Source organism: Carex rostrata, chromosome 24, assembly GCF_964058835.1.
Source record: "Carex rostrata chromosome 24, lpCarRost1.2, whole genome shotgun sequence".
In the NCBI taxonomy this organism is placed as follows: domain Eukaryota; kingdom Viridiplantae; phylum Streptophyta; class Magnoliopsida; order Poales; family Cyperaceae; genus Carex; species Carex rostrata.
The window spans coordinates 5,469,919-5,486,498 of NC_135941.1; the positions used below are offsets into that span (position 1 = coordinate 5,469,919).

A 16,580-nucleotide genomic window follows, 5' to 3' on the forward strand; every position below is an offset into this window, starting at 1 on the left:
TATGACAAAATATATATTTCATTTTCAACCATTAAATAGAACTAAATGTCTAAATAGTTAATTAAATTTGAAATTTTCAAATTTAATGAAGATGAGAAAAATAAGATCATATTTTAATTTAGAAAAAAAAATTAAATTTTGATAAAAAGGATAGATAAATTTTAAATATTTTAACGGATACACCACCATCAATTCTTCAATTTTTTTGTTGTATTATAGCCAAAATTTGTCTTTCAGCTCGTGCTTTCCAGAATGCGTATCCTCTGCATTAACTCAAAAGAGAATCTTTTGAGTTAATAAATATCAACCGTCTGATTTTCAACGGAGCCAATCCAGTTTCTGTCTATAATATATGGTTTCTTTAATATTAGTGCAAATCTAGACTGCACGAATCTTGAAATAGATCAGACGTTTGAGATTCATTAACTCAAAAGATTCCCTTTTGAGTTAATGCATATGAGGTCTGCTTTCCAACTCAAAACTCATTATTCTTCCAACAGAGAGTCAAGAGACAAACGAGATGAGAGCTTGAAATCAGATCGACAAATAAACCAACAACAAAACAAAAAAAATTGATTAAGCAATTGATCGAGCAATGTCGGCGCGAGGCCGGGCGTCGATGTGGGATGGCATACTGCCAGGTCCGGCGACCAGGAGCAACGGCGGTTGCTCCGACTGCAGCCCCGGCGGTGCATTGCTCGCTTACGGCGCTGGAAGTTGTGTTGTGGTCGTCGATCCTCGCTCCATGCAGCTCGTCTGCGTCCTCCCCATGCCCCCAGTCTCCTCCTCCTCCTCCGCCTCTTCTTCCTCCTCTCAGCTGCTACAGCAACAACTACCTCTCCTCCTCCTCTCCCCTTTCCCCGCTGCATCCGCCTCCGCTTCCTTCGTCACTGCCGTGCGTTGGTCGCCGCAGCCCCTTTCCCACGACCTCTCCTCTTACGAAGACATCCCCAGTTCTCACCTCCGTTTAGCTGTTGGAGATCGCCAGGGCCGGATTGCCTTATGGGACCTGCGTTCCCGCCAAGTCGTTCTTTGGTTTGACCTTGACTCCGGTTCCCGACAGGGCATTCAAGATCTGTGCTGGATCCGATCCGATTCCTGGCTCCTTGCTTCGATTCATGGTCCCTCCCTCTTGGTCTTGTGGGATGCTGCCACTGGAAGGTGCATCTGGAAGTACGATGCTGCACCTGAGTATCTCTGTTGCATCAGGCGGGACCCATTTGACTCTCGACACTTTTGCGCTCTCAGTCTCCATGGTTTCTTGCTCTCAGCAGTTGCATTGGGAGGGGAGGGCGATGTTTCATTGCAAGAGCACAGAATAAACGGCATCAGTGATCCGTTGGAGGGTTTTCAACGGTCCGAGAAGGAATCTGCAAATTCGCCTGCCCTGGTTGCATACCCTCTATTCTTTGCTAGCCTCAGCTTCTCGCCTCTCTGGAGGAATGTTTTGCATGTTACCTTCCCAAGAGAGCTCCTCTCCTTTGACCTTCAGTATGGGGCCTCACTCTCATTGAACCAGCTACCTCGTAGTTGTGGCAAGTTTTTGGATCTGATTCCAGATCCTGAGCTAGACCTGCTTTATTGTGCTCATCTTGACGGGAAAATTAGCATCTGGAAGCGCAAACCGTAAGCTTGTTTACTATCCCTTTCCCCATTGTACATGTCCAATACAAAACATGCACCCTTTGATAACTGGTTTAAGTAAATATCCATGGTATCTAGGGCATAAAGAACTGCTAAATATCAACAATACAAAACAAGGGAAATCCATTGATTTTGATCGCCAACATATAAGAATTACTTGAAATGATCAGAACTTCCTGTTGCAGAATTAGGCGTTCGCACTTAAATTCAGATTGTTAGACCGCCAAAAGCTAAATCTGAATCCAAATTATTCCCAATCTATGAACTGCAAAACCTGTTTGCCTTCAAAATTGACAAACCTGTATTGTAGGAATTGGGAAAACCCAAATAATGAAAAGAAAGAATAGTTGCTGCGTGTTATCGCATCTACCCAATTGGCTCCACAAATTATCAAAGTGGATCTTGGGTCTTTTGATTCCTGAACTTTACAGGTGTCCTTTGTTAATACATGCATACTGGTCTCATGAATGTCTAAAGTTCCTCCTCATTCTATGTATTTTAGAGGAGAACAGGCACATACACTATGTACAATGGAAGAACTGATGCCGTCAATTGGAAGCACCGTTCCCTCACCTTCAGTGCTCGCTATTGCTCTCTGTCAGTCAGAGTCTTCTCTCAGAACAGTGAGAGATGATGATATTAGTTTTTTTCCATCTGACGATGTTGACACTGGTAGTGGCATTAAAATCACAAGAAATAAGTACATCATGGTTATCTCTGATGATGGCAAGATCTGGCAGTGGTCATTAGATTTTGATGAGGATACAAATACCGGGAGCTCTCAAAAAGTTGCAAATCAAAATCAATCCCATAGTCAGGTTGCCGAAGAGTCATCTTTAGATGCAAAAGTTGGATCAGCAGATAATGGTACTTCTACCTCTATCTCTGTTATAGGATCAGCTCCTACTCCAAGAGGCAATCCTACTAGAGGCACCAAATCTCTCTCTAAAGGAAGTGGTTTCTCCTCAAAGGTTTGTGAAAAAAATTCTTTTAGTGCACGGTGTAAAGTAATCTAAGAACCAGCAGAGGTATACGCCAAGTCTGTTTTAGGCAGGGGGTGCTTATCCACCCCCATGATTTCGGAAATTGTAATCATGTATTAATTGAATTTTTATTTTTCTTAAAGTTTTTATATAGTTCAACCCCCCCTCATAAATTATCACACGTGTGCTTGTAGCCTAGTGGTTAGAACTTCAATTTGTTATTGTGGAGACTTGGGTTCAAGTCCTGGTCATGTATTATGGCATTTTGAATTTTAGCCTCCCTCTATCAAAATTTTCTAGTTCCACCCCTGGTTTTAGGGACATAATACACAACTTGTGCATCTATTCACGCACAAACATAAGTCATTTTGTTACTATTGAAATATTCCTGGTATAATTGATATTGGCTTATAGTCAGTACTGTGTGCAGATGAATTTGATCGGGCAGCTCCATCTTCTTTCTTCAACTGTGACCACACTTGCTGTACCTTCTCCATCTTTACTTGCTACTTTGGCTCGTAATACCTCTATTGCTATCATCTTCTTCCTTTATTAGTTCTCAATTTCTTTGGGATATATTGTTTGCTGGAAAACTATAGTCTAACAACTAATAACGTCATGAAGGAGGTGGGAACAATCCAGCGCCAGCAGTACCATTGGTAGCGGTAGGAACACAGAGTGGTGCTATTGATATCATTGATATAATTGCAAATGCGGTCACTGTCAGTTTCTCTGTCCACAACTCTGCTGTCAAAGGGTTGAGATGGCTGGGCAACTCTCGTCTTGTTTCTTTCTCTTACAGTCAGGTATGTTGCTTTTCACTTCTTTGTTTATTCCAATTGTGCAATTTCTGGGCCCATTAACTTTTATTCCCTAGCAATTGATCCCACCATGCCTCTATTAATCTCATGTACTTTTCAGATAAACGTATCTTTTTCTTATTATATTGTAATGCTGTACATTTTTGTTTCATTCTTTATTCATTTTTTTTTATATCCAACTTTGTCTAACTTGTTTAGAATGAAATGCTGGATTTCTAATTGACAAGAACGTGATCGAGTTTCAGGTAAATGACAAAGCAGGTGGCTATACAAATCGACTTACTGTGACTTGTGTCAGAAGTGGGCTTAATCGGCCTTTTCGGGTGCTCCAAAAGCCAGAACGTGCACCAATCAGGGCTCTAAGGGCATCGTCATCTGGAAGGTCAGTCATCCAGAGCTGATATGCATTAATAAGTAGGCATTAATATGCATCTTTTTGTTTCTGTTCATTAATTTCCTTTAGCAAACTTTTGTTTTGGGTTTGAACATCACTAAGTTCATTTCAAGCTGAACTGAAATCAGGACACCAAATTTGTTTATTGGTTTGCGAAGCTGTGAGACTGCACTGTAAAATGAAGTTACAACTGGATGAAATCCAAACTGGTTAAACTTGTTGAGAGTTTGGTTTTTGTTTAACAGCTTAGCAAATACAGTTTTGCACGATAATACCATCACCCTGTATTTAGATAGTGCTGTATTGACTTCAGATAATTAGATAGTACTAATTAAAGCATAGAATTTCAGAGCCTGTAGTACCATAAGTACTATAGTATATTTAACTAATGCATTAGTTTTGTCAGTTGAATTAGTTTATCTACTTCCAATTACCTAAAACAGGCACCAACCTTGAAACTGGAATTCTCAAACATGACTATTTTGAATTTTTCAACTTATCAAAAGTGAATTAACAAGAAACTGAACTGCTCTGATAAAGAAACAAGTCAAATTTGTCTAAAAACCAAAATAAAAAGCAAAATGTCAGATCTATTATGTAAGGACTAACATATCTCCAGTCTGCAATATAACAAAGTTCACCACACTGGAACTGCAGATATCTTGTTATTCTGTTTCGTGATGCTCCTGTGGAGGTGTGGGCCATGACGAAGAACCCTATTATGGTACTAATTTCTTTCTACTTATGTTATGAATTCATTGAACTCTTATAGTTCTTTTTATTTCTTAAACTTTTGGTAATATCAATTCTTTATCGGTCTGAAGCTGAGGTCTTTGGCTCTACCATTTACGGTACTCGAGTGGACTCTGCCTGCTGTCCCTCGACCTACACCAACACAGAATGGGGGTTCTGCCAGACAACCTTCTTCTGCACCTTCTGCTGATTCAAGTAACAATTTGTTCTGTCAGAATATTTCTTTTTAAATATGGAAAAGAGCATGTTATAGAATTGGCACCTAAAGTATCCTCCGTTTTCCATCATGTTCCAAGTTCCAAAATTCCTATTAGGACCTAAAACTTCCATACTGTTGACTTTGAGCAAATCATTGTTGAGATATCCATCAGCAAAATATCGACTTGTATTTTTTCTACCAGAAGATGTACAGACCCAGTTGGCAACTCTCAAATTCCTGCACCAAACCATGAAATGGATACTACACTTTGTGGATTTCTGTTAAGAGAAATACCTTGCTTTAGTTCATTGATAGTGCTCCTGATGACATAATTAATAAATGGTTTTATATATTAATTGTTTTGCCTGTATACAGGGACGACAAGCTCTGACCAGTCACCAGATGACACATCAGAAAGCTTTGCTTTTGCACTGGTAAATGGTGCTCTTGGTGTATTTGAAGTACATGGCCGAAGGATAAGAGACTTTAGGTACTGGAATTTGGGGGCTCTCTCTCTCTCTCGGTCAAACATGCACACATAAACACTTGAATCGGAGACAGCATATACTTCAATAAATTCTTACTGTTTGGAAAGTGCTTATATCGATCTCTAGCTGCTGTTGTTTCGCTTTTGGAATAGTAGATCATTTTCAACTTGGTTTTTATTGGATGTATTGTTGCACTCACAGATGTATGCTCCTCTTATCAAAGAAATCTAGAAGCACTCATTTCTAAAAATGATTTTTGTTTGCCTTTATTTATTTTGCAGACCAAAGTGGCCTTCTTCTACATTCGCACCCTCTGATGGGTTAGTTACTGCTATGGCATATCGACTGCCTCATGTTGTATGTATGAACAATTCAAATTGACAATTCCTTGATTATTGTAATAAAATTTGAATGATGTGTGATTGAATCGGTCAGGTAATGGGGGACAGATTGGGGAACATAAGGTGGTGGGATGTGACAACAGGGCTATCATCATCATTTAACACTCACAAGGAGGGTATTAGAAGGATCAAGTTCTCTCCTGTTGTCACTGGAGATCGTAGCCGAGGCCGCATTACGGTGCTCTTCCATGACAACACCTTCTCCATTTTTGATCTTGTAAGCATAGTTCCTTTTGTTTTAATCAATTGCAGAAATGGTACCTTAAATATTGTAATTTTTCATTTGGTTGTATTTAGTTTCCGTAAAAAGTTCACTGTGAACAAAGTGGCATGCATTGCAATGCCTAAGGGTGCCATGATAGTACTTCCAAGTTTTACATTTCAAATGAAAAAAGTGATACTTTAGGGCCATTAATGTAGTAACCCTTCAGTAATTCAATTTGTAAATTTGTCTTTTTTTTTCTTGGTTGTATATAGTTGATATCATGACATGATTTTTCTAAACAAACCATATGCCTCAGGATACACCAGATCCAATGGCAAATTCACTTCTACAGCCTCAATCACCTGGTACATTGGTTCTTGAATTGGATTGGCTGCCGATGCGCACTAACAAAGGCGAGCCGCTAGTTTTATGCATTGCAGGGGCTGACAGCAGCTTTCGTCTTGTTGAAATTAGCATGTAAAAGATTTTTACTTCTCTATTCTCATTGTCTGTTTTGCATCATCTTTTCCTTTAATTTTCCCATCTTCTGAGTTAATATTTCTATTTTGTTATCTGTCAACAGTGATTCCAGAAGAAATTCTGCTTCCTCCATGGAAAAAATTATTGCAAAGGAGATATATCGCCCAGTGCCACTTTGCACACCTGTACTATTTCCAACAGCACATGCGTTGGTAAAGCTTATGTTCATATATTATTTGAAGTTGTCCTTTTAGATAACATTTTTACCACAAGATAAAATCATTGATTTTTCTCATGTGTGCAGGCTCTAAGGATGATTCTACAAATGGGGGTGAAAACATCTTGGTTCAACAATGACTCATATAGCAGCATGGAGATGTCTCCATCTAAGAATTCTCCTGTGGAAGGAGATCTACGCAGTTACATGATTGAGACAGGATTACCAACCATTGGTGATCCTGTCGTGGCTGAGTTGCTCCTGAAAGTTCTCGAGCCATATAGGAAGGAAGGTTGCATCATTGACGAGGAAAGAGCAAGGGAGTATGAAAAGGTGGTGAAAAGAGGGGCCACAGATAGGTTTGCTTTTGCTGCTGCCATATTTGGAGAATTGTCAGAAGCACACTTTTGGCTACAGCTACCTCGTGCTCTTCTCCATTTCCTTGAAAAATCTTCTCCTTCAGTTGCAAATCCTAGAAATGTGGGTTTTCAGCCGACTTCTCATGCCGATAATGGAACTGCTCTTGATCGTATCCCTTCATTTGAAATGTCTGCTCAAACCAGCAAGAAGGTATATACTGTTATGATTCTGCGTTATATCATTATTCGTTTATCATTAATTTTGGCTAAATGATATGTGTCTTGCAGAGTTCTGGACAACTGAGCGGGTTGGCCTTCAAGAAAGAAGAATTGTGGTTAAATGCGAAAGAGAGGATATCTTGGCATGACAAGCTGGATAGCGAAGAGGCAATACAGAAACGTGTTCATGAGTTCGTCATTAAAACCTTTAGTGCGCCATTTGCTTCTTAAATTGTTATTTTGACATAAACTCAGATCAATTTGTTTTATGATAAATGTAATGCAGGTTGGTATCAGTAGGGAACCTAGAAGGTGCAGTTTCATTGCTACTATCAACACCACCAGAAGGTGCTCATTTTTATCCCAATGCCTTAAGAGCTGTTGTTCTTTCCTCTGCTGTATCCAGATCATTGCATGAGCTTGCTGTTAAAGTAAGTATATCATTATAAATATCTTATTCTGAATCTCTGATATAATTTCTCTTTTATATGTTTGAGTTTGAGTTCATGGATATAATAAGATGGTGGATGTAGGTTGTTGCAGCCAATATGGTGAGAACAGACAAGTCACTTTCAGGAATTCATCTGCTCTGTGCTGTAGGAAGATATCAAGAAGCCTGCTCTCAGGTTTGGTCATACTTGTTTGATCCTTATCTAGAAAACTCTCGTTGTGTTGTCAAATAGCAACTGCAATTCTCATATTGTATGACAGAAAGATGTGTTTCATTTAATGTTGACAATTTTATCCGTCACCCTTGTAAGCATCTTCTTAAGATCATTGAAATGAAGTACAAAGAAAAGCAGATATATATGTTCGGGTTCTAAGTTTGAAACAGTAATGAAGACGGTATAAAATACATAAGCAAATTGTTGTAGTTTTGCAATTGATTGTTTTGTATAATTTGCAAATAACACAAAAAAATATATGAATTGCCAATAGTATTTTGGCATACACACTTTTTTTGCTGTGGCAAGAATAATTTGCAAAAAGGACTTGGTTATTTTCTTTTTTTCATATGTACATGAAATTCCATTCCATGCATGTGAAATTTATCTTCTAAAACTTAAAAGGGAAATTTTGAACTTCTCAGCTGCAAGATGCTGGGTACTGGACAGATGCTGCAACTCTGGCTGCAACCCATTTGCATGGATCTGATTATTTTAGGTAAAAATATTATGCTATTTATCATGTACTCTTGGTGACCCTAGGGAATTGGAAATAGTAGTTCGGCTAGGTGCTTCTCATACTTCCGATTAAAAGGTTCTCATTTCTGAAGAGCTACTTCAATTTTAGTGGATTATCATCAGAGGTCGCAACCTCTGACCTAGGGCTACAAGTTTAATTCGTTCGTAGATCGCTCGTGTTCGACTCGGTATAGAACTCAGTACCAGATCAGCTGTTTGAATTTTGATCTAAATTTAAATTGAGCTAATGAGCTCAAATTAAACCCTGGCTCAAGGTGGGCTCAGCTCTCTCGATATAAGCTTGGAATTACTAATTATGAACTTCAGGTATCTGTTTGGTCCTTAATGACTGAAGCCAATTAGGCCTAGTAGAGCAATCAACAGTATCACCTACTCCCTGTCCCATGTTCGTCTCGTACTGCGGATTCCTCCTTTACCATTTCCTGTCTCTTTACCTAGTCGTTTTTCCTCTTATCTCCAAACAGAGCAATACTGTGCGCATGCCGCAGCAGAAGAGATCTTAGTCTTTCCTAAATCTAGACTATGTATCTATCCAAACAGAGCTATACTGTTCTTCTGTCCTCCCCAACTGTTCAATCTGCAAATATGTGATTGTTGAATGAGTTGAATTTACTAGATAGGTAGCCAATCAAGAGCTCAAGTTTCAGTTGGTAATGTTCGAAATTAAGAGCTGGTTTTGGCTTGTTTTGGGAGCATGGGTAAAACTCATTGGGTCTGTTCGGCAACAAAGGAGGCTTAATCCGCTTTCTTTAGCTTCCTTAGCCGCTTAATCCTACTGAACACCGGTTCCTTAGCGCGGATTAAGAACACCTCCTTTAGCTTACTTTTGCCCGGATCTTAATCCTCTGCCTGGAATTTAAGGCACCCATACCCCTTCCTTTAGCTTCCTTAGCTTTTACCCACGGATTAAGACAACCGAACATTAGTTCCTTGGCGCTCTTTATGCTCTTAATCCTTTACTCTTAATCCTTTGTTGCCGAACGGCCCCATCAAGCTCTATTTGCAGCACTAATCTGGTTCAGACCTGACCTGATCTTTCTGAAAAATCCAAACTGAAACCTGATCCAACCTCATAAGCAATTACTACCTCTAATATGTTATGTAAATTACTATTATGTTAAGTGTGGAATGAGAAAAGAATCTGAACCCAAGTTAACACCTCTTGGTTTAGTGATGCATGTGCTTACCATTATGTTAATGATGGAAATGCTTCTACTGAATTTATTTGATTCTCGGTTCAGAGCTTCATGTGAGATACTATACCATTTAAGTCGTAGAAAGATGACAACTACTTGCCATTGCTAGATTAGTAATGACAACATCTAAATAGAAGCATTAATTATTGTTCGATGCACTTTCTCTTCAATAATAAAATATAAACATGGCAGAGTACTACAGAGATGGGCTGATTATGTTCTTCACTACGAACACAACATTTGGAGGTACAATCAACATTTTCCAATTCATTATTTTATTCAAAACCTGAGTCGGTAAGGTAGATAAAAATAATATATTTTGTCCATGAACATAGAGCTCTTATACTTTATGTGGCGTCGGGAGCAATGACAGAAGCACTAGCAGCACTAAGAAAAAGCAAGCAGCCTGACACGGCTGCCTTGTTTTTGCTTGCATGCCATGAGATCTACACAAAGCACCTCTCCAGTACCAGCTCACCAGAAACACAGCCAGAAGTTGTAGATGGATCTGAAGAAGAAAATGCAGTCTCTGAAGAGCAGGAGGTGAAAATGAAAATTAATTTCCCTGGAAAGAATGTGGAGGAGGAGGACATAGCTACTGTCAGTGAGTTTTTTGGGCAGTATCAGCGGAAACTAATCCATCTTTGCATGGACACGGTTCACTCAATTGAGTGAGACACTGTAGTTCTTTGCAGAATGGGTACATTTTTTTTGGATGTGTAGTTAGTTTTTCCAATGAGGATATATTTTTTTCTCTGTTTTCTTGGTTGGAGTTGTGTATGTAGGTCAATTTTTGTTAGTGTATTTGGGTGGACATATCTGAACACAAATTGGTCCCGTGTTGTAACTGTTGTTGTTTTATCAATTATAGAAATATAATTTATAGCTTGATTAAGCGATACTTATTATGTTCAGCAAGGCTTGTATTAATTCTTTAACAGTTAAACTTCAGCAAACTTTACTGGATCCATTATGAAGGGATTTAATTTTGTAATTCAGAATAAACTTTTAATCTCTCTTTTATTTTGGACGCTTATTTTTTTAGTTTGCAAGTTTTCTTTACTTTAAGGTTGCACGACTTTCTAAAGAAAAGACGAAGGAAATCCATATTTTCCTCGGAAGAAAAAAAAGAGAGGTTGATGTAGCACTTTATTGTACGTATTGCATTCTTATTGCCAGGCATCTTGGTTACATATTTAGAAACTAGTATCATGAGAGATATTATAAGAGAACAAAAATAATATCATATAAAATGATATATTTTTATAAAAATTTAGATTAAATGACAAATAATATCTTTTAAATTATATATACACATAAATAATAATCCTTAAATGAGATATATATAACATATTAAATGACATTTTTTATCTTTTTGACACATTTTCATAAAAAAATAATCTAAAATAAAATAATATATTAAATGACAAATATGATATACAAATAATAATAAAAAATGAATACATGAGACATGATCACATGACCAATCAATTTAAAAATTTCTTAAATGACATTTAAAAAATATAAATAAATCAAAACTAATCAGAAAGATAATACAATTTGTATATGGAGGATACGTGTGGCGAGTACGTGTCTAAATAAATTTAGATTTCTGCACGTAAAATAAATCATAAAAAGGATACAAAGAATCAGAATATTTGATCAGAGAACTGATATTCAAACAAAAGTTTTATCTTTTAATCAAAACCATTGTCAGATGAATTCTTTTATCTTTTCTCCAGGCATACATGCAAATCAAGTTGTAACACAAATATCTCACATGCAGTATATAGTAAGCAAAGGAGTTCACCGAATAAAAACCTCTTTGTTGGTGCTATCATCTACCATTCTATCCCAAAACACAAGAAAAGCTGCAGCGATCAAACGAACTTATTCCCCAATGTTTGTACTTTGAATATTGCTAGTAATAATCTATGCATATTCTATATTGCTATCCTAACAGTTGTATTTCTTTAGAACAGCATCGGGCACTGTTCTATTGAGAACCACATCCATCTTCTTCACACGAAAGAGAATTCCAACTTAATCCAATTACACAACACTAAACTTATCCCCTCAATATTCGTCTTTTAGTGGGCTCATAATTCTTTGGAAAAAAGTGTCGTAATTGAGATAGATGAGAGAAATCATGTGACCCAAGCAAGAGAAATTTTTTTATTCATAGAAATTATAAAATTTGGATGGACAACAATGGAAAGAGTATCTCGTTTATATCAAATATAATAAGATCAGACTCTATAGTTTATTTTTTGAACTGTGATAGTGGGAAAAAGAAAAATTTATGGATCATACTTAATGATTCCGGTTCATAAAAATGTTGATTTTCTGCGGCACAAAACCCTCTGTAACCATTGATTTTCTACGAATACATAGGGTAAAAAATCAACCCTTTTATGCATCGGACTCATTGAGTCTGATCCATAATTTTTATTTTTATTATTTTTGCAAATTCTCTGGAAAAAAAATTATGTATTGGACTCAATTTTATAATTTCTATACAAGTTTGATCTTACTATATTTGATACAAATGAAGTATTTTCTATTTCTGTACGTCTGAATTTTATAATTTCTATAAATAAAAAAAATTCCCCAAGCAAGGGTGTTTGGTAAAATACTAAAAACTGAAAATAAATTTAGGAAATATAAAATTTATTGAGCTGCATGGTTGAAGCTTCCAATAATTTCAACCTTTCAAACCATAATAGTTTTTATATTATACAAGTTAATTCCACAGGCCGACTGGGCTCAACTTATTATACTTTTGGATCAAATGAAATTAAATTTTGGGCCATCTTTGTTAACTTCATAGAAACAATTTTTCCTCTCCTCTTCTTTTCTTACTCTTTATTTTTTATTTGTCAACGTTCTAGTATGAAAATACTACAACATCTGTCTAACTGTAAATTCTATCCTTGAAAACATTCTTGTTTGTCCCATATATTTAATCAGGGAAGGAAAGAAAATTAAAATGGAGGTGGCCGAATAAATTATTATAGTGTAATTTTATTTTATAAGGAGAACAAAGGTATATATACTTGTACAATTATAAAATATATATAAAGGACAAAACTGTTAATTTTTAATTTATAGGGGTGGCTAAGTCACTCCTATCCACATAGATCTTCCTATGTGGGTTTTGACAAATGTTCACCACTATCATTGCACCTTTAGTTCATTGTCAATGCCCGACATCGTCGAAGCAAGGGCACCGGAGATCTCGAGTCGAATAAGTCTATCTACCTAGCAACAAAAACAAATGGAAAAGATAACCTCTCAATGTCACTTTCCTTTTTAGAAGTAAGTGTTCTGCTTTAGGCATGGTTTTCAAATCTCTTTCTGACCACCAATTAATTATCACAATGATGGAATTAGAAATTTTGTTTGTTAAAGTTCATCAAATTGTTCCAGATATAGTTATTCAGACATGGTTTTCAAGGAAAGCAATACTGAAGAGAAATTACCAAATTTGCTATTAAGAATATAAGATAAAATAAAAGAATTGTGATTCTTTACTCTTGTTAAAAATAAGCTTGTTTTATGTTCATATTTGAACCAATAATTGTAATGTGGACAGCATCTTAGCCACATAGCAATTGTTATTGCCGGAAAAATAAAAACAATTGGCTAATTCGGACAATGCTTAGCTACCTTATGAATTTAAAATTTAAAATTTTTAAAAATGAAATTTACTTTTATTTATTTTTTAAATTTTTATATAGTTCAACTTCCGCGTAAAATACTAAATATGTACATTTAGCTTCGTAAAGTAGTAGTTAGAATTCCACTTAATGATTTTAGAGATTGAATTCAATTAATATAATTACAAGAATGAGACAATATCCGGAAAGGTAAAAAGTGTCTATCCGTGAGAGTATACTGACAGAAAAGTGTTTTTCTATTAGCAATGGTAGTATCCGCAGAAGAGTATACCGACAGTATCTATAGCAGATACTGTCACATTCTTGTAGTCTCTGAAAAGATGCACACATCAAGAACTTATTAGTGATAGACGGTTACATTCATTCAAACTATGCTCAAATTATGTAAACATCGTCATTGCTTTTCAAAAAGTGCACATTGACAAGTTGATACCGATATTATTTTTTATTTTTCTCTGCCAATTTCTAACCGATTAGATCTCTCTGATGTTAAGATTTTTTCTATATTGAAAAGAGACGTGCTAACTTTTGTCAGAGGCAATTTTGCGTTTGGCTTATTCAAATTCGTCCATGATTATTTTTTGGGATAAAAATGGTGCATGTTCACCTATTTTATTGAAATAAATTTGTTTGTTGTACAATTGATGCTTAACTGCTGGTACATTCTATAATAATGTCTTACGATAATAGTTACAACAAAAATGGGAGAGTATTCACGACGATAAAAGTGACTATCTGCGAGGGTATACCATCATAAAAGTGTTTTTTCTATTAGTGACGGTAGTATTCGCGATGGTATATACGTACGTTACACGAAGTCCCTATCCCTATTACAACCAAAGCAAAAACGCATAGCAACCAAAACAACAACCTACTATACATAAGCGGAGCCAGATTTTTAAACTATGGGGATTAAATATGAATAGGGATCAAATATATAAAATTTTTTATTACGAATCAGGATCAATTTCACACTATCCATAATACTTGAAACTAAATACGGTGTGAGGTTAATTGAAAAGATAGTTAAGAACAAAATTGCTTATAATCATACATCATATATCAAGTTAAGAAATGATGAACAATTGGTTCAGGTTTTAATTTAATGAAAGTTTTTTTAGTAGGCAATCCGCACTCCTATCCTAAACAAAAACAAGTTTTTTTGTTTTTGTTTTTTCTCTTAGTACAAGTATAGGTCAATTTACATTTTTCCCTCTTTTCAGTGGAAAATGGAGATGCAACATAATTATAATTGCATTGCATTTTTTAATCAGACTTCAAATACTGTTGACTACTTCTTTAAAAATACAATACCAGCAAGGACTGATCCAGGATCTTCCTCATAAGAGAAGAGAAGGGACAAAAATACAGTGAATTGGATTTAAATTTATTAAATAATCGGATACTGGATAAAAATAATGCTCCGACTTATAATTTTCAATGCTCTAATTTTTAATTCTAATTATCAAAATTCAAAAATATTATTTTAGTTTTAATTCAAAATTTTATCTAAATTATAAAATAAGATTTCAAAGGAGACAAAAAAAATTCTAAGAGGGACAAATTCGATCCAAACTTATATATTTTTACAAAAATTTAAAATCCAGAGAATAGCAGTTGTCCCCCTAGACATATGTGGATCCGCCCCTGAATGCCATAAATAGCTCCTAAGTCATGTACTTTGGACCCGGATCTGCTGAAATTCTTTGGAATTTCAAGGTCCCTGCAATCCCTATCTCTCTCCTCTCTCTTCTTTCTCTCTCATCAAAGAGTTAATGAGAGAGAAAGAAGAGAGAGGAGAGAGATAGGGAGAGAGGGATTGCAGGGACCCTGAAATTCCCTTTGGAATTTCAACCGATCTGAATTCATGTACTTTGGTTGATCTGAAATAATTTATTAACCTATCGACTCTATTTTCATATCTAGAGTACGTGGAGGCAGTCCAATAAGCATTAAGATTATGTACACATTTAATCTGCACGGATTATAAAGTATTATGTGTGAATCTTGACCACTATTTTTTTTTTTTTTTTTGAGAAAAGGGAGGTAGCACAATTGGCTAGGAAAAAGTCATAAGGTTGTTGTACGTAAAGGTCGAGAATTCGATTCCCTCTCACGACTTCGCAGCTTCTACGAAGGTTTTCAAAAAAAAAACACACTATTTTTTTTATTTTGACTTGATATCGGACTGAATTTGATTTGATGCATCAAAACTTTGGTTTCTATTAACACTACTTTTTTTTGGTAATATCTCAATAACACTGAACCTACTTTGGCACCAGTCTTATGGACTGCTGCGCAGTATTTTGTCAACAAATTTGAACAAAAAATCAGTTATGGACAAAATGTTTGAGATCATATTTTTTTTTTTTAAATTCTTGACTCGCTTCTGTCAGGAATCTCAGGATCATTTATTTTTGCTGCTATAGATTGAGACCCATGATATGACCATTTATGGTTCTGTAGCCATTATGTACCATATAATTAACCTTATATATTTTTTAGGAAACCGAATCTCATGTTCACATGTAGATAGAAAATTCCGATTTTTTTTATTTATATCCAAAATAAAATGAAAATTTTAAAAACTAACCAACTAGCTAATGAAATTGCAAAACTACCCAAACCGGTTAATCATTAACCGGACTCAAATCAAATTTCCGGTTATTGGTTTTCCGGACCCATTGAAATAGTCCGGTTAACCATTAACCGGAAATTTGATTTGAGTCCGGTTAATGGTTAACCGGATTTGTGCATTTTCCTTTTCTTTTTTTTTTTTCTTTTTTTTTTTTGAAAACAGAAATTTTTTATTTTTTGTATTAAAATATTAGAAATATTGAATATATTTCTTTGAAAATAAATGGAATACAATATAATTTGATTTATTAAAAAGACTGCAACTAATAACTCGGATCAATATTTTTCAGGCCGGATTTTTCGCATCTGTAAGAAAAATTAATATATTTCTTTATGTGCCATTGGAAAAAAATAAAAATGCTTAGATTCTGAGTTATTGATCCCGGTTCAAAAGTCACTTCTATGTAATCCAGAAAATATTGTGATCCTTCTAGGACATTTAATTTATAAAAAGTTGTATATATTTTGAGAATTCTTTTTTAAAAACAATCATTAAATAAATTAAAGTTTTATTTTTGTTCAAAAATAGATACAACTTTTCATAAATTAAATGTCCTAGAAGGATCACAATATTTTATAGATTACATAGAAGTGACTTTTGAACCGGGATCGATAACTCAGAATCTAACCATTTTTATTTTTTTCCAATAGCACATAAAGAAATATATTAATTTTTCTACAGCAGCGAAAAATCCGGCC

The 16,580-nt window shown here is 35.5% G+C and overlaps 1 protein-coding gene across 2 annotated transcripts; it reads left to right on the plus strand.

Annotated features, from left to right (window-relative positions):
* Positions 1-460: 460 nt before the first annotated feature.
* On the plus strand, positions 461-10,569 carry LOC144575483 (Transducin family protein / WD-40 repeat family protein). Of its 2 annotated transcripts, none has more exons than XM_078325643.1 (19): positions 461-1,626; positions 2,147-2,615; positions 3,058-3,145; positions 3,252-3,433; positions 3,694-3,830; positions 4,500-4,566; positions 4,667-4,790; positions 5,170-5,284; positions 5,564-5,639; positions 5,718-5,900; positions 6,205-6,365; positions 6,472-6,580; positions 6,673-7,155; positions 7,233-7,354; positions 7,450-7,594; positions 7,697-7,789; positions 8,254-8,327; positions 9,757-9,810; positions 9,900-10,569. In XM_078325643.1, the coding sequence occupies exons 1-19, from the start codon at positions 596-598 to the stop codon at positions 10,237-10,239; spliced, it is 4,053 nt and encodes a 1,350-aa protein (XP_078181769.1). In that variant the 5' UTR covers positions 461-595; the 3' UTR covers positions 10,240-10,569. The 2 variants fall into 2 exon arrangements, 1 of the variants encoding a protein (XP_078181769.1); XR_013518454.1 differs by having other exon boundaries at positions 462-1,626; positions 7,233-7,331.
* The last annotated feature ends 6,011 nt before the right edge of the window (positions 10,570-16,580 follow it).

Excerpts from the sequence above, each read along its gene's own strand:
- LOC144575483 (XM_078325643.1), top strand. The coding sequence starts at position 596 with ATGTCGGCGCGAGGCCGGGCGTCGATGTGGGATGGCATACTGCCAGGT. Across the intron at positions 8,328-9,756 it reads CATGGATCTGATTATTTTAG|AGTACTACAGAGATGGGCTG; the intron begins GTAAAAATATTA and ends TAAACATGGCAG. Across the intron at positions 9,811-9,899 it reads TACGAACACAACATTTGGAG|AGCTCTTATACTTTATGTGG; the intron begins GTACAATCAACA and ends CCATGAACATAG.